The sequence below is a fragment of the Sceloporus undulatus genome, chromosome 1, assembly GCF_019175285.1.
Source record: "Sceloporus undulatus isolate JIND9_A2432 ecotype Alabama chromosome 1, SceUnd_v1.1, whole genome shotgun sequence".
In the NCBI taxonomy this organism is placed as follows: Eukaryota; Metazoa; Chordata; class Lepidosauria; order Squamata; family Phrynosomatidae; genus Sceloporus; species Sceloporus undulatus.
This window is the reverse complement of record NC_056522.1, coordinates 293,714,503-293,735,409: the sequence shown is the minus strand read 5'-3', so window position 1 is coordinate 293,735,409 and position 20,907 is coordinate 293,714,503. Positions and strand designations below refer to the sequence as shown.

At 40.1% G+C, this 20,907-nt stretch overlaps 1 protein-coding gene across 1 annotated transcript in view; it reads right to left on the bottom strand.

Moving 5' to 3' along the window:
- Window positions 1-20,907, bottom strand: part of NADSYN1 (NAD synthetase 1) — a 45,846-nt gene that overhangs the window by 14,806 nt on the left and 10,133 nt on the right. The window contains exons 8-18 of the mRNA XM_042472059.1: window positions 20,449-20,566; window positions 18,186-18,317; window positions 17,603-17,677; window positions 17,269-17,393; window positions 15,320-15,368; window positions 14,034-14,136; window positions 9,009-9,177; window positions 5,949-6,084; window positions 5,115-5,221; window positions 3,551-3,682; window positions 2,665-2,734 (exon numbers count right to left, since the gene is read on the bottom strand). Coding sequence (XP_042327993.1) covers window positions 2,665-2,734; window positions 3,551-3,682; window positions 5,115-5,221; window positions 5,949-6,084; window positions 9,009-9,177; window positions 14,034-14,136; window positions 15,320-15,368; window positions 17,269-17,393; window positions 17,603-17,677; window positions 18,186-18,317; window positions 20,449-20,566 — 1,216 coding nt within the window. The remainder of the gene's footprint in view (window positions 1-2,664; window positions 2,735-3,550; window positions 3,683-5,114; window positions 5,222-5,948; window positions 6,085-9,008; window positions 9,178-14,033; window positions 14,137-15,319; window positions 15,369-17,268; window positions 17,394-17,602; window positions 17,678-18,185; window positions 18,318-20,448; window positions 20,567-20,907) is intronic.

Below are 20,907 nucleotides of genomic sequence, written 5' to 3'. Positions count from 1 at the left end.
TTGTTGTTGTTGTTGAAAGAAATAGAGGAGGAAAAGCAGCAGAGCTGATCTGAAAGCGTCTGACCAGAGCAGAGGCAGAAACGAAACTGAAACTTGCTTTGGGGGTTAGTCCTATCCTGTGGACACGCCTCTAAAGTTTTGTCTACTTCCTGCCTGACCTAGAGCGAGCCACAGGGTCTAACCCATACATCAAGGATGCCTTCTCTCCATCGCTGGAAAACTACTGCAGATTCTAATATTGGAGCCTTAAAACATGTATGGGCAAAGTGTGACTTCCACAGTGGAATCACTTTCAGGTCACCCAGTGCAGAGCCTCTGTATCAATATTTTGTTATATGTGGATGACCACCGGGGCCAAATCTAGGGGTAACATGGGCGCGTTACAGACCGCCCCTTTGGGGTGGCCTGTAGGCACTCCTTTCCCCACCAGATCGGGGCCTCAGCTGCCAGAACGGCAGCCTCCGAGGTCCCAATCCGCCGCTTTCCAGGCCACAAGGAAACAGAAAAAGGCTGCTTCCCCGCAGCCTGGAAAGGGGTGTCCTTGGGGTTTCATGCCCCAAGGACACCTGACGGTGGCGGGGAGGAGGAGAAAGGAGCCGCTCGGCCCCTGTCTCCCTTGCGTTGCTGCCGCAGCCGTCTAAGGGCTGCGCCAGTGATGCAAATCATGGAAGGAGATCCGTTTCGGAGCTCCTTCTAGCGCCATGGAAGGGCGCTCTATGCACCCTCGCACGGTGCAAAGATATCATGTACGCACCGCCCCGTTTGGAGGCGGCGCGTTCGTGATTTTGTAATGGCGCCCCTTATGTGTATAGGGTGCCGCCATTTTGTACGTCCTGGGGACCTACTAGGGTTAGGTGCGTGCGTAAGGCACGCACTTTCACTAACCCTAGTACGTCCCCCAGGACATATTTTACACCCATCTGTAATGGGCCATGTTTAAGGCTTTTAAATTCCCCTCCCCAAGTTTCAAGGTTCTGGAGAGCAACTCCAATCAGTCCCAATGAACACAAGGTGCCCACCCACCTTACAAGTTTGAAACAGAAAAAAATGGGGGAAGGCATGAAGTCTGCAACTGATTTGCTAAATCACAAAATTTGCACCATTATTGCACTACGCACTTAAAATGTTGCTATTCCACTTTAACTGCTCTGACTGCCTTCTGTTGCATTTTGGGGTTTGTAGTTCAGTGAGGCCTAAGAGTTCTCTGGCTGAACATTCTTTTTAAAAAAAACTTTAATGAGATTAGACAAAGCAAAATACAATTAAAAAAGAAAAAAGAGTTAAATCTGTACAAAATTTTGGAATTATAAAACAATTGTAAAACCATCTTTCAAAGCTTTCAAGCTCATCCCTTATATAAAGTCTTATACAGTTTTGATTGTTTGAAATAAATCAGACCATAGTGACCACTGGCAGGTTGGAGGGTGGCCAGTTATAAAGTTTGTGTTAACAAAATCAATAAAGGGAAGCCATTTTTTATAAAAAGATTCTTGGTTTTGTTGATATGAGTTGTATTTCATTTTATCTGATAACTTCTCCTTAACCATTGGTCCCAAACTCTTCTTCACCAATTATCTAGAGACACAAGACCTGTTTTCCAAGAATTAGCAACTTCGAGTTGAGCTGCTGCCAAAAGAAAGGAAATCAAATGTCTATGTTGTAAAAACCTATTGTTCTTTGTGTAAATGGAAAGTAGCAAAAGAGCTGGACAAAAGTTGATTTTTGATATGTAATTAAAGCAATTTGATTAATCCTAGGACAATCGATCCACATATGTCCCTAAGACTGGGCATCCTTTCTAACATAGAGGTGACACAGACTTTATCATTTGTGATAGTCTGATAGGGGTCATGTACCCTTTGTGGACAAGCTTTAAAAAATTCTCTCTAGTCAAGGCTGATCTGCATTTCAGCAAAGGAGATGACCAGATTGCGGACCATTCAATTTCAGATATTAATATATTTAATTCACTTTCCCAGGTTATTTTTATAGCATTAATATCCTGATATGATTCTATCAAGATATATTGGTATATATGGGAAACCAAACCTTTAATATTCCCAGAAGGGTCATTACATAACATTTCAAAGGAAGTCATAGTTCTCAACATTTCCCCTTTCTGAATGAAACTAGAAGAGAATATTTTAATTTGATTGATTTGAAACCATGAAATTGATAGTAGATCCAAAGTAGATACTAGGTCTTCAACTGACCTGGGTTTACCACTTTTAAAAAGACCTTTGATTTGATAAATTCCTCTTTCTTCCCAACCTTTATACTGCAAGAATTTATCTGGGTGAAATTTTTTTGAACGATATAAGAAAGGACATAAAGGTGACAAGTTTGGAGAAATAATGTGTTTCCATTTGTGCCAAATCTCAATGTTGGTTTTAAACATGGATTATTTAGGTCTCTAATCTCCTTTCCTGACATTTTATATTCTAAATGCCCCTTCCCAAACTACAAGTCCCAGAAGGCAACAGGTGGCAGCCAGCACACTTAAAGTGAAATAGCAATGTTTTAAGAGTGTTGTGTAATAATCTACTTGGCTTTTCTTGACAAAACAAATGCAGGTTTATCTTGGTGTAGGAATAAAATACGACACAAATATGTAACAGCTACAAACTAGGACTACAAGGGAACGTTGTAGTTGCTGTCGTTTACCTCATCTGTTTGAGCAACATGCCCTTTCTTCAGGGGCTCCAACTCTGCTGTTGGTGGTGCAGATATAATGCTGTAGAAGGGGGAAAATCCAATCAGTTGAGATTAGTAATTTAGTTTGTGTTAAAACAACAAGTGCTTCCCACTTACTGCCATCCTAGTTCAATATATTCCACTTCCCCCCAGGACAATTGCTAAGAGAAGAATACGATTCTTCTTAATGGAAGAATATGAGTGATATATATTGTAAATTTACAGTCAGCTCTCCTTATCTATGGATTTTACATCCATGGATTCAACCAACCATGGTTTGAAAATATTCACCAAAAAGCTAACCCTGATTTTACCATTTTATATAAGGGACACCATTTTACTATGCCAATGTATATAAAGGAACTTCAGCATCCACAGATTTTGGTATCTACAGGGGAGTCCTGGAACCAAACCCCAATAGATACCAAAAGCCCATTGTACTAATGTACTATCTGGCCTAAAACTGCACAGAATGCCACGATTTTTAAAGAAAACATGTAAGAATGAATTTTGATTACACTGATTTATATTTTATCTGTTCATAATCAAAATATGAGTAGCCAGGCTGTACAAATGCTGAGGGAGGCATCTGCATACCTTTTTCCTATGTTTTTTCAAAACAGTCAATTCAGAGGAGGCTATTATTAATATGACCTAAATACCCTAAAGACACCAGATCCCATCTGATCTTAGAAGCTAAGCAGGCTCAGACATAGTTAGTACTGGGATGGGAGAGTATCAACAAAGCCTAGGGGCTGTAGGATATATTTCAGAGGAAGGAACTGGCAAAATCACCTCTGAGTACACATACAAAGATTCTAACCCACTTTAATAGTTACATCACTTCATGTCTTACCCTTTAAGTGACATTAGGTGAAAACTCTCAGTGCAATATTGGATGAAGCTTTTCAAGTCAGCCTTGCTAATTCCCCCAATAGGATTGATGTCACCACTGGAACAGTCATACTTTGTGAAATATCCCCGAAGGCTAAAGGGTAGAATGTTGTTTTTTAATTAAACTTAGCACTGACTTGTGGGGAGGAGGAACAGAGAAAGGTAAAAGATTGTCATAAGAAAATCAAGTCTACAAAAAAGAGATCAACATGACGATTTCCATATATTCATGAGGATTTCAGTTCCCATCGCTTTAACATGACTAAGCTGTTCAGCATTAAGGTTTTCAAAGCTCAAACTAGATCTGTGACAGGGAGATGCTAATTGTCAGAGAATCTTTATACATAGGCCTGTTACAGACTGACAAAATAAAGCTGCTTCAGGTCTCTTTGGAGGTATGCTGTTTAAATGATGCATGCATCCTAAGAATCCGGAAGCTGCACCAAGGCTGCACTCTTAGGAATGGAGTGTGGCTTTGGCGCAACCTCCAGCTTCTTAGGACCCATGCATCATTTAAATAGCATTCCTCCAAAGAGACCTGAAGCAGCTTTATTTTGGCAGTCTAACAGGCCATAGTCTGAGACAGAAAGACTTATAAACTCTTCCAGTAGTGAACAGTTGTAAAGTTTATAAAGTACTGTACTGCACATTTATTTATTTAGCATTTCTGTACTGTTTCCCACAAGGGCTCTTGAGGTGAAACAATACAAAGATAAAAACATTTTAAAAACACATTAAAATACTCTTTAAAAACATATAAAGCAGTCTCCAAACAATCCTAGAATCCTGTTTTATAATTATCATATGGTGATTATCTTTACATATGGTATCCAGCTCTTTCATGTCTTTGAGATTTCCAGGAAAGGAGAATCTACAATCAGTTAATCACAGAAAAATGCAAAGAACCTCAGAATTTATGGAATGAACTACCTACCAATTGCTATCAGCCCTCAGTAAGTAGAGTTTGTGTTTTCGAACCATCATGGTGACTAATTGCTGGTAAAGATAAATTCTGTGTTCATTTATCTAGTCCATTTGTTAAGTTCATTTGTCAACATTTTGTTTAGTCAGATACACGGAGTACAGAGTAATAGGTATGTAAGCCCCCTCCCAGCTTTTACCATTCTCGGTCAACCTCATTCATCTGATTTAGCAGTTCAGTGCTTCATCCTGTATGTAATACTATTTATAACTGTTTAATCAGATGTAAATGGTGGTAAACATACCAACTGAAGCAGTAAAATAAACCAACAGAACAAGAACTAACTCTTAACAACAATATGGCAAAATACACATGTTGACTGCTGAAATCCAAATCCAAATCCCGAAGGCTTTCTAAAGCTCTAAACAGAAGTAACAACTACATGAATACCTACAAAAACTGGATTATTGAGTTCCCATACCGCTGCACTGTTTCATGTCTGAAAGTCCTTCAGATTTTTTGTTTCTGTCAGCATCTCAAGAATGTGCATATGTCCATGTAGAGTTTCAATCCAAATATCTAGCAATTTTTAACTAGCACACACCTTTCATCCACATTAGCTGTTCCAAGCACTAACAGTCCACTGGGCATTCCACGAGTCCATAAGGACAGCTGTGCAAACAAGTAGGCGAGCACCATTCTTATTCTGGCCTAGAAGTTAAATTTAGAAACCAGTCTTTAATAAAGCAGGATTTCTCAAAGGACTGGTCATGGTTAATCTATAGATCTGTATCAGCACTAGGCATGAGGCCCTACGTATGGGGTGGGCAACTTGCAATCCTCCAAATGCTTTAGATTACATCTCTCACAGTCCTTTACCATTAGGCATATTGGCTGGGACAGATAGGAGCTGTAGGCTGAAATGGCTGGAGAGCCAAAGGTTCCAAACACCTAATGTAAATGAAACAATTGAGATTTGTTTGCAAGGCAGCAACTGTGAGGAAAGAAGGCAGATTTCTTTGGGATACACTATTTATTGCAGGTGTGAAAATCATGCATCCCTTCAACTCCTACCAGACTACAACTCTCAGCACACCTCCCCACTAACTATGGTGGATGGTACTGCTAGGATGTGCAATCCAAGGGCATTTGGAGAGCTGTATGTCTCCCACTCTAATGTATTCTACCAAACAGAAAAGAGGAAACACCCCCCCCCCCCCCGAAAGTGGACAGCAGATCTTGCTCAAGAGTGTATGAACTAAAACTGAAACAAAAGAAATTACTTGATATCATTTTGCAAGTCTGCAGCTGTCACTGGCATAATTCATCTCTTCCATATTCTTAAGGCTCACCAAAGCCTTAGGGAATATATTTACACCACACTTCCCCCTGTCAAAGATGGGGTTAAGGAAAGTTAAGACAGAAACAACAAAAGTACCTGCACATTCTGCAGGGCCAGATTTTCCCTGGCACTTCCTCCATCAACTTGGTATCGGGGCAGCCGTCCTGTAACTATGCTGAAGATCCCCCAAACAGCCTTCACTGCTCCATCTATGTTTATGTTTATATGGTAGCTAGAAAAAGAAGGGGAAAAAACCGTCTGTAGGTTTGCACTAAGCAATTCGATGGTCTCACAAGTTATAAATGCCTGGATTCTATGATATATTAACACAAGGAAGTTCATGGAAGGACACTCCTCCCCACAGATGCCCTATCCTGCCCACTGCTGTTCTGGGGGCCCTGTGACCCACCAAAAGAAGCCTTTTTAGAGGACAGATAATGGCTGGAGAGAAGGAAGAAGTGGAATACTTACCTCCTGTGAATCTTTTGTTAATGTATCACAGGATTCAAAATTTCTCATTTTGCAGTTTAGCTGAAGAAATTACTAAGTGGAACACAACATCCATTGCAAAGGGATCTTGTAGCACTTTTGAGATTAACTGTGCAAAAGATATTGCATAAGATCTAATAGACTTGGTCTACTTCCTCAGGTGCATGGAGCTCTCTATCCTCGCCAGATTTACAAAAAAATGTTCAGTGCCTGCCTCCTGTCCTTTTTCTTTTTAAAGGTTGTTAAGGATCCTCAAAAAATTAAAGATTCTTAGGGATCCCAAATGATCCTCAGAATCCCATGTGTTGACTCATTTGACTAAGTGTCAGAAGCAATTTGTCAACTAGCCAGCCAAATGGTTTCAAGGCACACTTCTCTCAGCCATTTTTACTGTGCTGATGGAAGTTGTAAATAAGGTACTGTGTTCTAGTTCAGCAACAGGATTCAGAATTACAAGATTCACACAGAGCTACCTTAGCTCTTTTGTGGAAAGAGCAGGAATAGTGCCTGCTGATCACACAAGATAGCATTTCCAAAAGAATATATTAAAGCCATGTTTTAAAGCAATACCTCTCTAATTGCCAAATGCTGTAGTCCAACTTTCATCAGGGTAGAGCATATTAAAATACAATACACGATTAAAAAGAAAACACATAAAACTAACAATTAAAATACAGTGCTCTAATACCATTCAAGTATACTCATGTGAGGACATTTTTTTTAAAATATACAAATTAAAAAGTCATGTTTTAAAATTCATTAGGTAGGCCTGCTGAAAGAAATGTGTCTTTAATGTCGTTTTAAATGCCGTCAGTATTTTCACCTGTCATCTCTCTTTTGCCAGGTCATTCCAGTTTGGGGGCAATAGGTCAAGATCATCATCCCTGATCATTGGTCATCCTGGCTAAGCCTGAACAATAGTTCAAAGGGAAGATGATATCAACCAAACCTCATCTGCTAGTTTCCAAGGGCACGATTGACATTTGACCTGTTATGAGGTGAAGAACCACTACTGGGGGGTGGGGGGGTGGCCAATAACTCTCTGGTTAGCTTGGCCAAGTAGCTTTACCTAACACACACCATCCTCAGTCAGTGTAGATGGTATATGGACTCAACTAAACTGTATGTTTCAATTGGGAGCTCCCCTGCCCCAAGACTGGGAAGGCATAAGTGACAGAGCCAGGAATCCCTGCTCCATCTCTCTGGTATTATCACTCACCAGAGATAATGACAGGAAGCATTTCTTCCTATTGAATATTAGGACGAGATGAGGCTGAACCCAGTGGTTTTCCTCTTCTGGATTAAATGGCCTTTGGTCTGATCAAATAAGGGAACTCCTTTCAAGACCCCTCAAATAAGGAGTTTATCAGACGGGGCAAATCCTGTGCAAAAAATGGGAGTTTAAATTGTAAAAAAATTTCAAAAGCAGGTTGATTTTCACACAACATCATTGTTAAACTAATGCTTAACTGAACGGAAAGTGGAGGGAAAGTAGGCAAAAGCCACTCTTTTTTACTTTTGGAAAATCCCAAAAGTAAAAAGGAGCAGCTTTTGTTTACTTTCCATTCAGGTTAACACATATTTAACAATGGAGTGTATGAAAATCAACCTGCTTTTGCATGTTTTTTCTACCTTTTAAATCCCATTTTTGGACGGGATTCCTCCCGTGTGATAAACTATTAAGATTGTGTACGATGGAGAAATTGAGAAGCCTTTGTTCTCATTTAATGGGCTAGTTACCATGGGACCGAAACACCCAGTACTATTAAAAGAATATCTAGCAGAGGCACAGTGGTTCAGGTAAACCTTTGTTAATGAAATAGACTTTCTGGAAGAACTGAAGGCCACTTGCCAGCACACAAGCATTGGTGAAAGGCAATTTCTCAGTGGCTGTGCGCCACAGGAAAGGAAAGCTTTTAAAGTATCTTATTCTCTGCTGCCACACAAACATGCTTTGTTCACATGCTACAAGCCCCAAATTCTGCAGCAATGGCATGAGAAGGTGGATATGTTTGGTTGAAGGACTGCCACAAGGGAAAGTCTGTCAGAACATCTCCCGTGGGAACAGCAGTATTTGGCACCTGAAAGGAGAAAAATGGAAGAGGATGATAAAAGAAACATGTCGTAGGGGACAGCAGTGGCACTTCCGGACAGAGTGTCACCTGGTGTGGGGCAGGGCTTCCAGGGTGCTGGGTTTATGAAGGTGGAGCCAAAAGATACTACATATCTGATTTAAAAAAATATAATCCTACATTTGAAAGAAACTTGAATTGCAAAACCTACTAGGAATGCAATTTAAAACATTTAGGGAACTACATGTTTATGCATCAGGCAAAACATAGTGAAATTTATTGTTCAGGTTCTGCAACCAAAAGACTTGACTGGATCTTCCTAATCCAGCAAAAGAGGCTGGCATCCCAAAGCAATATTTTTTGTCTGAATGACCAGTCCCATATCTTTTTATCATACCATGTGGTTTATGCAAGCATGCACACCTGTGTGGTGTAATGATTTGATTACAGGACTTGAGACTCTGGAAATTCAATTCCCCACTTGTCCATGGAAACCTGCTGGGTGACTTTGGGTGAATCACACACTATCAGCCCCAGAAAACCCTTAGGGTTTCCGTAAGTCAGAAATGGCGTAAAGGCACACAACAACAAATACCTGCCAATCTCTACTGCCAAAGATTTTGCTCTGTTGTATGTTTCTTGAGAAGAGTTCTCACTAGCCATGTAGCAAGTTGTCAGAACACGCCCACATAATTCCTGTGACTCCTTTGGTATGTAAGTCTCATCATTTACTATCTTACGTACATCATCTAACACATTCTGATCTGAAAACAGTGAAAAGGAAAGAAACAAACGGGAAAGCAATCTGAATGAATCTTTTTAAAAATTGTCTTATCTTTTAGAGTTGACAGAATTAATTTCCACTGTCTCAGTTTACTAAATACAGTGCAGTGCTAAATGAGAATGTGAATATACTCCAGTTTACTCATGTAAAGTGTACTTTAAACTTACAAATAAAATTAAACAGAAATGAATATTCAATTAAAGATAATAGCAAGTGCACTTCTTTCTTTTCATGAAGTTTAATATACAAATCACTTCTCAGCAGTATGAAATAGGTTGCATAATTTGATTTAACTTAAATGTATGCATTAAACAAGATTTTAACAAAAGAAAATGTAATCATAATAAGCATGTGAGAAAGAACATTTGGGCAAACATTATTACTATTGCAAAACAAGATTTGTTTTTTGTTCTAACACACAACAACCAATGCAATCATATATATTTTTACTTTGAAATATTTTTTACTGTGTTCCATGGGATTTACACTTAATTAAGCATATTTAAGAGTGCAGCTTTGAAACAATTTGGGGTATGACCCAGAGAAAGTTAAGCATTTCTAACCTTTTGAATTTCACTGCAATAATTCTCACATATAGTTCAAACTCGATCACAGAAATAAATGGTAATTACAACGTTATCATTAACTGGATTGCATCCCTTTTCTATGCCATCAATTGTACTATCTGCCTATATGCTCTTCTCAGTCATATCACACAGTAATAAAGTGAGATTGTTATCTTCTTTAAGTACATTGCCCCTGAGCTAAAGTCACCCATGTTTAAGGCAGAATGAACTTGTACCATTGGTTTCAATTACTTTTATAACTAGGTTTCACTCACTTGGGACCATTATATCCTTATAAACTATTGGCTATCTCCTGTACCTCCTTTGGCTAAAAATATGTATCAGCACTTTCAGTGAAACAGTGCCCAGAAAGCATCCACCAGAAACAATTTCTATAAACTAAAATTGTAATTGTCCCAGAACTAATAGATCACAATAATGCCTAGAAATAGAATGTTTTACAAATTGGACACTTGAAAAAACAGAGCTTTTCGTGACTTGAAGCTCAAAAATATCTCTGAACACTTGACATGAGTTTTATTAAACACAAATAACAGTCTCAGCCTCACTTCAGAGACTTGAAATCTAGCTCCCTGACCTAATAATAATAATATAATAATATAATAATTAGTTTATTTATATCCCGCTTTTCCAATTTTGATCAAAGCAGCGTACAAGTTTAAGTAAAAATACATCAAGATAAAAACAATTCAAACAGTATCTAAAAACAGTCACAATAACAGTAAAAACAACAGGTTCAGCTGAGTGGGGGAATCCATAAACATCACAAGGTCGTCAAACCGAGGGGGGTGAAACCTAAAGGAACATCTCATGAGGGAAAGGCTTGAGAAAAGAAGAAGGTCTTAAGGTTCTTCTTAAAGATCTCTAAAGATGTGGTGGAGCGGAGCTCATCTGGAAGATTATTCCATAATCTTGGGGCCGAGATGGAAAAGGCCCGTTGCGAGGTCCTTGCATAACATGCAATTGGGACCTCTAGTAGATTCTTCCCTGCTGACCTGAGTGGGCGGGGCAGATTATATGGGGAGAGGCGATCCTCCAAGTACCCTGGGCCCAAGCCATTTAGGGCTTTATAGGTTATAACCAACACCTTGTATTGAACCCGGAAGCGCATAGGCAGCCAATGAAGATCTTTCAGGATTGGTGTAATGTGATCTGATCTGGAACACCCAACGACCAGTCTCGCTGCCATATTTTGCACTAACTGCAGCTTCCGGGTTTGATACAAGGGTTGCCCCATGTAGAGCGCATTGCAGAAATCCAATCGAGAGGTTACCAGAACATGTACTGCAGTTTCAAGGTTCCTCCAGTCCAGGTAGGGTCGCAGCTGGCGTATCAGCCGAAGCTGATAACAAGTGCTCCTGACTGCTGCATCCACCTGAGATGACAGCTGGAGCGACGAGTCTAGGAGCACTCCCAAGCTGCGAACCGAGTCCTTCAAGGGGAGCATGACCCCGTTCAGGACAGGCAAATCTCACTGCCCGGACCCAGGGAACCTATCACCAGTACTTCCGTTTACTCTGGATTCAAACTGAGTTTGTTTTCCCTCATCCAGCCCATTACCGACTCCAAGCAGGCATTTAGAGGAGAGATGCCATCTCTAGTCACTACATCAGTCGGAGACACAGAGAAACAAATTTGGGTGTCATCAGCGTACTGATAACACCGCGCCCCGTGTCTCCGGATGATCTCTCCCAGTGGTTTCATGTAAATATTAAATAGCATGGGAGACAGAATAGCTCCTTGAGGGACACCAGATGTCAGTTCCCTATTATCGGAGCAGTCGTCCCCCAGCTGCACCATCTGGAATCTGCCCGAAAGGTAGGAACGGAACCACTGGAGCGCAGTGCCCCCGATACCTAACTCCCTCAGGCGTTCCAGAAGGATACCATGGTCAATGGTATCGAAAGCCGCTGAGATGTCCAAGAGCACTAACAGGGACACGCTACCCCTGTCCATGCCCAGACGGAGATCATCGACCAGGGCGACCATGGCAGTCTCAACTCCATAGCCCGCCCGGAAGCCGGTTTGAAATGGGTCTAGAAAATCCGTTTCATCCAAGATTGATTGAAGCTGGAAAGCGACCGCTCTCTCGATCACCTTCCCTAAGAAAGGCAGCAGCGATACGGGCCGATAGTTATTATGAATCAGGGGGTCTAAGGAGGTTTTTTTGAGCAGGGGTTTCACTACTGCTAATTTCAATTTCAATGGAAACTGTCCCTCACTTAGAGATGTATTAATTATGCGGTGCAGCATAATACGCACCGCATCTCCCCCCCCCCGAGCTGCCAACCATGAGGGACAGGGATCGAGAGAGCATGTCATCTTCCTAACTCTTCGTAGAATCTTGTCCACTTCCTTGGTACTAACAAACTCAAAGTGATCCAGTATAACAGGGTCCACGGAAGCTCAGGATACCTCTCTTATAGATTCTGAAGAAATACTGGCGTCGAGATCAGCCCTTATCCGAGAGGTTTTATCCGCGAAGAAGTTGTTAAATTTGTCACAGTAGGCTTTAGATAGTTCTAGAATAGGGTTCAGGGAGGGGGGCAAATGTGTTAACTCCCTCACTACCCTGAACAGCTCTGCCGGACGCAACTCCGCGGACGCAATACGTGCAGCATAAAACAAATGTTTTGTTGCACTTATTGCCATTCCATAGGCCTTCAAAAGAGAGTCTAGGAGTGCCTTGTCGGCTAAGTGCTGGTGTCTTCACCAGTCACGCTCTAGTCGTCGCAGAATCCACTTACTTTCCCTGAGATCTTCCGTATACCAGGGCTGTTTTTTGGAAGCGGGCCTGTGAGGACGCTTGGGAGCGATACTGTGTATAGCCCTGGAGAGATCAGTATCTCAGTAATGCAGATGTGATCTCTAGCTAAGAGCATATTCTAAGAGCAAGGCCATATTTTACAACTGATTTGCAAAGAACAATGGGTTCCTGCAAAGCTTCTCAAGAGTGCCTCAGTGAGAGCACAAATGAAGGACTAATGCGCCTGAAAAAGGGCTTATTCCCCTATAATGTAAAGCTGCAGAAGATTAATGATGTGAACTTTAGGGTTTGGGGTTGGATGCTCAGAGAATTATTTTAAGTGAAAAACCACAGTTCTGTGGTAGAGTGTATGCTTTGCTAATAGAATGTCCTAATCTTGAGCAACTTTCTAGCAAGAACTTTAGTATTAAGAACACTGAGCAACATGGACTGATGGTCTGACTCAATATAAACTATATGTTCAAAAGTTAAGCTAGAAATGGGGGGGGGGAGTCCTCTGAAAGCTTGAAAACCAATTATCTATAAGGCAAAACACGGTATTCTGAAAATGAGATTACAGTTAAAGCCAGAACTCTGGGTTGGGACTCAATGAGGAAAGGTCTAAAGATATAAATTTTAAGGCATTACATTATATGATATTAGCAGCAAGACAGCTATAAGCCAGAAATTGGAAAAACACTATGCTAACAACAAAAGAAGAATGGATACTAAAAAAGTTTTCCAAATGACAAAAATGGGTAGGTTTTCTACACTGAACAGAGAGAAGTCAATTTAAAAAAATCATGAAAGACTGGGAATCTTTTATAGTTTATATAAAGAAAAAAAGAAGTGAAGAAATTGATTGTAGGTGTTAATACCTTCTTTTTACAGTTATTTTGTCAGAAGTTGAAATAATGATTAAACTACACAGGGAAAGATTTCTAAATACTGTCTTTGATTTGAAGGGTGGGAAGTCAAATGCTTTTATCTCTTTTTTGTTTTTTTGTTCTCTTTTATATTATGCACTACAATATATAGGAATTCACTACTATCGCTGTATTAGAACTGCTATACTGTAGTATATTAATGCCATATTGTAAGATTTGTTAATATATATTGTGTGTGTGTGTGTGTGTGTGTGTGTGTGTATTTAAAAAGAAAAAAATTATCTATAGAAGAGGTGGATAAAGCACAACTTGTGTGCCATGTGTGCCCATCCCTAGGCCCTTTTTTTGTAGCTCCTAAACCCACCCCATGCAAAAACATTTTCAAATGAAAAAGCTGATTTTGCCCATTCATGGAACAGCAGTTTTGAATCAGAAATGGGACACACCCCACAATATCCAAAAAAAGTGTAAAAGGACTTCTGATCTTTTTAGCTGCAGGGGACAATTCTATTTTTTCCTGTCTTTGTAGCCAGGGTTGCCTGCCTGGTCCATCAGAATTTGCCCACATCATGCTATATCAATTTTTGGTACATCTACAGTCTTAAGGTGCACTTACTTCCATTCTCAACAGCGTAACAAACCTGGCGACACATCGAGTACACAATACAGGCTGTGGCTGAACTATCCACCCCACCACTCAGTGGCAAGAGAAATCCTCCCTTAAGAGATTGCAACAAAAGAAAGAACAAAATGTTTTTGGCATACATGCATTGACTCCTCAGACAGTACATCTTCAACTCTTTTTTTAAAAGCCTACAACGCAAAAGAAAATTCTAAATCTCAAGTTATTTACTTATAGCTGCAAATGGTCCATGGGCCATTTAACTTGACTGTGAAGCCCCTTCACAGTCAAGTTATTCCAGACAAAGAGCTTTGGAAAATTTGAACTAAATATAATCATGCATGGTGGGTGTGGATGTGAGACTATAAGGCCCACTCTTCAGCTCTCCTTGGTTAACTGGGATTTGCCCTTTTCAGAACTGCATTGCTGCCATTGGGGACAATGGAACTTGAGCATCTATAGATTTTAGTATCGGGGGGGGGGGGGGCCAGAATGGATCCCCATGGATACCAAGGGCCAATTGTACTGTAATTGAAAATGTTTTTAAAAGACAAAACAACCCAACTCCTTCCCTCCATAAGCACCAGCTTAGTTATATATTTTAAAAGGAAGCAGGAATAAACTGCAAGCTTTATTTTAATGGTAAAGGTAAAAATAAAGGTAGTCCCTTGACATGACTGTCTAGATATAACTGACTTTAGGGGGCGGTGCTCATCTCTATTACAAGCCGAGGAGCCAGCATTGTTCAAGGACTGCTCTGGTGGTCATGTGGCCAACATGACTACACCAAATGGTGTTATCTTTCCACTGAAGTGGTACCTATTATCTGCTTGCATTTGCAACGTCTAGGCTGGCAGAAACTGGGAGTAGTGGCAGGAGTTCACAGCACCTTGGGCCTCAAACTGCCAACCCTCCAATCTTCTGATCATCAGAACTGGCATCTTAACCACTAAGTGACCACATCTCTTATGTTAATGGTATGATCATATTTTCTCAAAAATGTATTTATTACTGCATCCTTCAAGCCATTTCTGACTTATGGCGACTCTAAGGTGAACCTATCACAGGATTTTCTTGGCAGAATCAGATGGGTGTTTGCCCTTGCATTCCTCTAAGGCTGAGAGAGTGACTTGCCCAAGATCATCTAGTGGGTTTCCAGGGCAAGTAGGGATTCAAACCCTGGTCTGCCAGTGTCCTAGTCCAACACTCAAACCACTACACCACACTAGCATACAGATTCTGCTAAAAACCTTGCAGAATGAGAAAATGGATATATTTACCTGTTTGCTCCGCCTCAAATAGTCCCAAAGCCAACATGCAGGACCAAGGCTGAAAGTAAAATAGCACACTTTAAAGTGAACATGCAAGACATGTTTTCTCAATTATCTCTCCTGCATTTTTAAAAAAGTAACACTATTAACATCTCCATTTGTATGGTGTAAACACATACACAATCTGAAGCATAAATCTATTTTTATTTACTCAGAAAAAAGGCCTGCTAAATTCAATGGGGCTTACTTTCAGGAACGTATATCCTGCAGAAATAATGCAGTTTGACACCACTTTATCTGCCATGGCACCATATTGTAGAATCCTCGAATTTGTAGTTTATTGTGGCACCAGAGCTCTCAGAGAATGTTTAATAGCTCACAAAACTAGAAATGCCAGGACTCCACAGCATTGAGCCATGGCAATTAAAACTGTGTCAAACTGCAACATATGTGCAGTTAAATGGACCCTAGGTCTACAGCTTGTCTTTTGACAGAGAGGTGGGGTAAAAATAAAGTTTTATTATTATTATTATTTATTAACTTGCACTATAATTAAATGCATTGCTTCCTACAGAAAATTACAGCTCAAGGTGACTTTTGGGTATGAAGTCATAAGGTGACTTTTGGGCATAGTTTCTTCTGATATATACGCACATTGCATCAGTTAAGAAGAGACCATTTTGTGCACAAATGAGAGATGTGCCCTTTCAAAATAAATGCAAATAGGAACTAGAAAGTGAAGGAGGGGGAACAAGTAATCTTCCTCACCCCCACCTCTTTTTACAAGTTTCACCTGCCACAACAGAGCCAGGATTGCATATTATTTGTATTCTAATGTCAGAGCCAGAAGAAGAGACTTTTAGGTAGTGATTTCACATTTTTCTTTCATTTTACCCACCATTAAGGAGATCAAAGACATATCATCTTTGGTTAAGGAGTTCAAAAGACTGTCCTCCTCACAACAGCCCTGTGAGATAGACTAGGCTCAGACATGGGGAGCTACAAAAGGTCATTCATCCACTAAGCTTCATGGCCAAATGTGAACTGAAACCTGGTTCTCTCTGTTCTTAGGGCTCATCTACATTAATCAGACTACTCCCAGAGTGTTCAGGACTACTCCCAGAGTATTCTGGCCCTGGAGCTGCCTCAGATTTTCCCCATTATCTCTTCACTCCAAAGGGATGCCGGGGGTTAGACTGTATATTTGGCGTGTGTAGATGAAGCCTTAGACAAAACCACTAACACTTATACAACATAGATTAAACAATCCTTAATATATCCTACAAAATTTCTGTATGCTGCTCAGTCCCACTAGGATTCTTAAAGTTTATGCCAAAGTCTTAAATTTACTACAGATTACAACAGGTGAGCAGAGGTACCTTGTCTGAAATGCTACTTCCATAAGTATATCATATGGAGCTTCCTTCTGAGTTTTAGCAAGGGGGATAAATTCAGGTAAATAAATTTCACTTAGCATATTCAGTAATGAATCACCTGCACATCTTACTTCTTACAACATTGTTAATACTATTCACGACCTGAGAAGAGTAGGATACAGTAGTTCATAAAAAAAGAAAAGAACTGATAGATGGAGTGTGCAGTGTTGAGTGTGGAGGAGGAGAAGTTATGAGAAGTATTCTGATCTTTCCATTTCATATTCGAATCCGTCACTGAACAGCAATAAATCATTCAGAAGAAAATGTCATTCCATAACTCAGAAAGTATTCCAAATCTGTTCAGAACACTAAAGAAGGCCTTGGGAAGAAATTTATGAAAATATCAGCATTAGAAAAATATTAGCCTTGGAAACAAGCACACAGGCAAAACAGAAAATTTCTGTTCTGTTTGACTCATGATGATGCTGCACACAGTGTCTGCCACAGTGTCAACAAAGATTTGTACCCCAACAGCTTAAGACAGAACAAGACAGAGTACTCCATTTCTCTCTTTTGGCTTACCTGATTTCTTCTGCAAGACTATGGTATTTCCACTGGAATGGCTCACTTGTAGGTGTACATATGTCATCAGAACATGAAAGGGCAAAGTGTATTTTTATTCTACTGTAGGGAGTCACTTTGCTGGCCTGAGAATTTTTAAAAGAAAAGAAAATTAAGAAAACAAAGGGAGTGCTGCATTTATACACAGAAATAGGCTCAGTTTTTACAGATTCTGCAATACCGTATCTGTCTACATGCTCCAGTTTTATGTCACTACATGAAAATCCTCTTACTTAACAAGCCTTGTCCAACTTATTCTCATGGGATGATGAAATCACATGGAGGGAACCCTCACCTCTAGGTTTCGAGAAGATATTTCTGCCCTATAACTTCTGACATCTTCCAGGTCTAGAGTGGCAACCAAGACTTCCTGAAAGTGAAAGAAAAACTATGTGGGTTGAAAGATTCTGGATTCTCAAAATCATGTTTCACTACATACCTATTTACAGTAGAGGCACAGTAATTTCTAGCATATTACTAATATGGAAGCGATCAGGTGGATAGCAAAATTACAGACGTTCCTACTACATCTCAATACTCTAGCATAGCAGTGAGTTTCAAAAACTTGCATACATTTACTGTTTTCCCAAATTCCATCTGGCCCTCTGATATGATTTTTGGCTGGCAGACAATTCTGGGTCAGGAATAGAGCCTTACCAGCGGTAGCTCCATGAGGACAGATTGCTTCCCACAAGAGGTAAGTATGGATCCATCACTTATGCCTAAGATAAGTTTTTATTTGTCTCTTTCTCTGTCCTAAAACATTTTGTTGCTCATTTTACAGAGCATAATATGAACTCTGAGTAATTAATATGTTCACTACTTTGTGGGGACATCTCTTCATGCCAATTATAGATACTTTCATTAGCCAGTATTACCACATCATCCAGAGAAAACTGAACGCCTTGAGCAACAGTGCTTCCATTCATAGCGATCATGGCACAGCCATCATAATAGAGGCGATCACCATCACAGCCCTTCTGATTAGCTAGGAGATATATGCCACCATTCTGAAAAGAACCACAATCATTTAGTAAAACCTTTGTGGCCTAATCTTATTTCTTCTCAAAGTCTATATGTGCATGGTATTAACTGTTTTGACATTTTCTGCTGTTTTTAACCTGATGATTTATTTAAAATTTTGTCCCATTCAAATAATTCGGTTGTTTTATATAGATTATTTTATACTGTTCATACTGTTTTAATTACTGTATATGCTGCTCTGAGATCTCACAATAGAGGGAGCAATAAAAAAACTTAAATAAAATTAAGCAAATAAGCCATTGCACCTTACTAAAATGGACAGGCAGACTACAGTAAACAAATGTCAACAATAATACAAACCTTTTAAACTGCATAGCAAATATTTTGTAACTTGATTGTATGAGCTCCTATGAGGAACAAGAGTAGGCAAAGTATAACCATCCAGATGTTGTTGCAACTTCAACATTATTTGTTTATATTGCCTAGATCTAATGCGTAGGTGCACCCAATATACTTTTGGCCATCACTGAAGCAATTAGCTTTACGCAGATAGATCTTAATCCAACATCACCTCAGTGTAGTTACACTGTGCCATATACCCAACTCCTGACTTATTGTAAAGCCCCTAAAGCAGCTCCACACAGCCTTAAAATGTTTTGCGGCAGGCAGACAAGATCAGAGACACATCCAGTTATGCCCCCATAGCCAAGGCACAAAGATTAAGCAGTATTGAGACCCCTATGGGATCCTGGTAGATCTCAGCACTGCCAAATGATTGTGCATCTGACTATATGGATGTAGCCAAAAGCTTCTCTTATCTTGTCTCCTTGCTGCAAAGTACTGCAATTGCTGTGCAAGGTAGCTTCAGGAGCTTTACAGTAAGGAAGGGGTCTCTGAAGGGAGAAAGGGAATACCAATCCCTGCAATCCATGAAGAGGAACATCTGCTCATTTAAGGAACATTTATGCATGCTTACATTCCTTTAGTATTGAATTATTGGTATAAATGCAAGAAAACTAGTAGGAAGATTCCCCTAAGACACCAGCTCTTGCAAGCTTAAAAGTAAACATTCAAAAGTTATTTTATGCCTACAAAAGCAAAGGAGATACTTGCTCCCATTCCCATTTTTTCTCAGGCGGTGTCTGAATGGACCACAATACTCTGGAGCAGCCAAAAGTATCCTGGCCCTGAAGCTGTCCTGGTCCCCCCGCCATTACTTGGGGCCCTCCACTGCAATGCCAAGCAGCTGGTCACATGCATGTCCTGCTGTGCCACCTGGCATAGTTGAGATGAATTACTCACTCTGAGGTTAGAACAAAATGCCCGCCATCCATCTGTGTACCTTGTTCTAATGTCAGAGTGAGTGAATTGTCATGGTGATGGCTGTGCCAGGTGGCACAGTACGACATACGTATGAACAGCCATGCAGTGTTGAAGTTGAGGCCTCTGGATCTTCTGGGATGATCCGGAGCAAATAATGAGTTATTTAAATCCATTCTAAGTGTGTTATACCCTGTGGCTCTGGTGCTGAACTGGCCATACATCATCTGAACTGTTCAGACAGAATTGGGGATTAGGCCCTGCATCATCCAGACTCTCTGCTGAGAGGATGCAATCAAGGGAGATCAATTCATTTGACCCATTCAGACAGGTTCAGGGTTACAGGTGAACTGTATTGTGAAATTCAGGTGAATTAATTCATATAATATTACCTTTCAGTATCATATTTCAGATCCATAATTAAGGCAGCAATTTTACATAACCACTGTAGTTTTATCTGCTTAGATTTCCTCAGTTCAAAGAAAATACCAACTCAAATAGAGAAGAAACACAATACGTAGCCAGATTTGATTTGAACTTATGCACAGACCAGAAATAAGGCAATATTAAGAGAACTCTAACAGTCATGATCTTAGCTTTCACAGAATCTTAAATAAGAACTCTGTTTACAAAGAAGACTAAAAGACTGTGCTTTCACAAATGTTCAAAACAACAAAATAAGGAACTGTTCTGAAGACACATGAAGTTAAGAAAACCGAAGTGTCAACAATTCTTGTAAATTCTATTGATAGAATAAAAACATAACATACCACACACTTTTTCTTTTTCCTTAGTGTAATTGGGGAAGGGGAGAGGATCACAGGAACATTTATTTACCTTTGCTGTTGCAGAATTTACTAATTCCACTCGAGTATGTGCTTTTCCTAATACATGATGACTCGCTGAGGAATTTGTGAAGATCTCCACTCCATCAATTCCCATCTCAATGTGAGGACTGCAAAATTGAACATATACATACCAGAGCTTTTAGCTGTGATATAGAATAGATGCACTAAATCAGGCAGATTGCTTGTGATAAACACCGAAGGACACAATATCAGGCAGCCTTAACCCAACAACATATTGTTGAACTAGCTGCTAATGCTATTTCATTCCAAATCAGAGTGCTATTTTGGAAGAAACAGGCTTGACCTACTGTTCTTATGAAAGGTGCTCCACTCATAGCACACTCTCATTGGAAGAAGCAGAGGCAAGGAAGTGATTTTCTCTGATTCCCCAGCAGTCACCCCACTCCAAATTCTTGAAGGGCTGGGAGAACCCCCAAATCTGCATGGA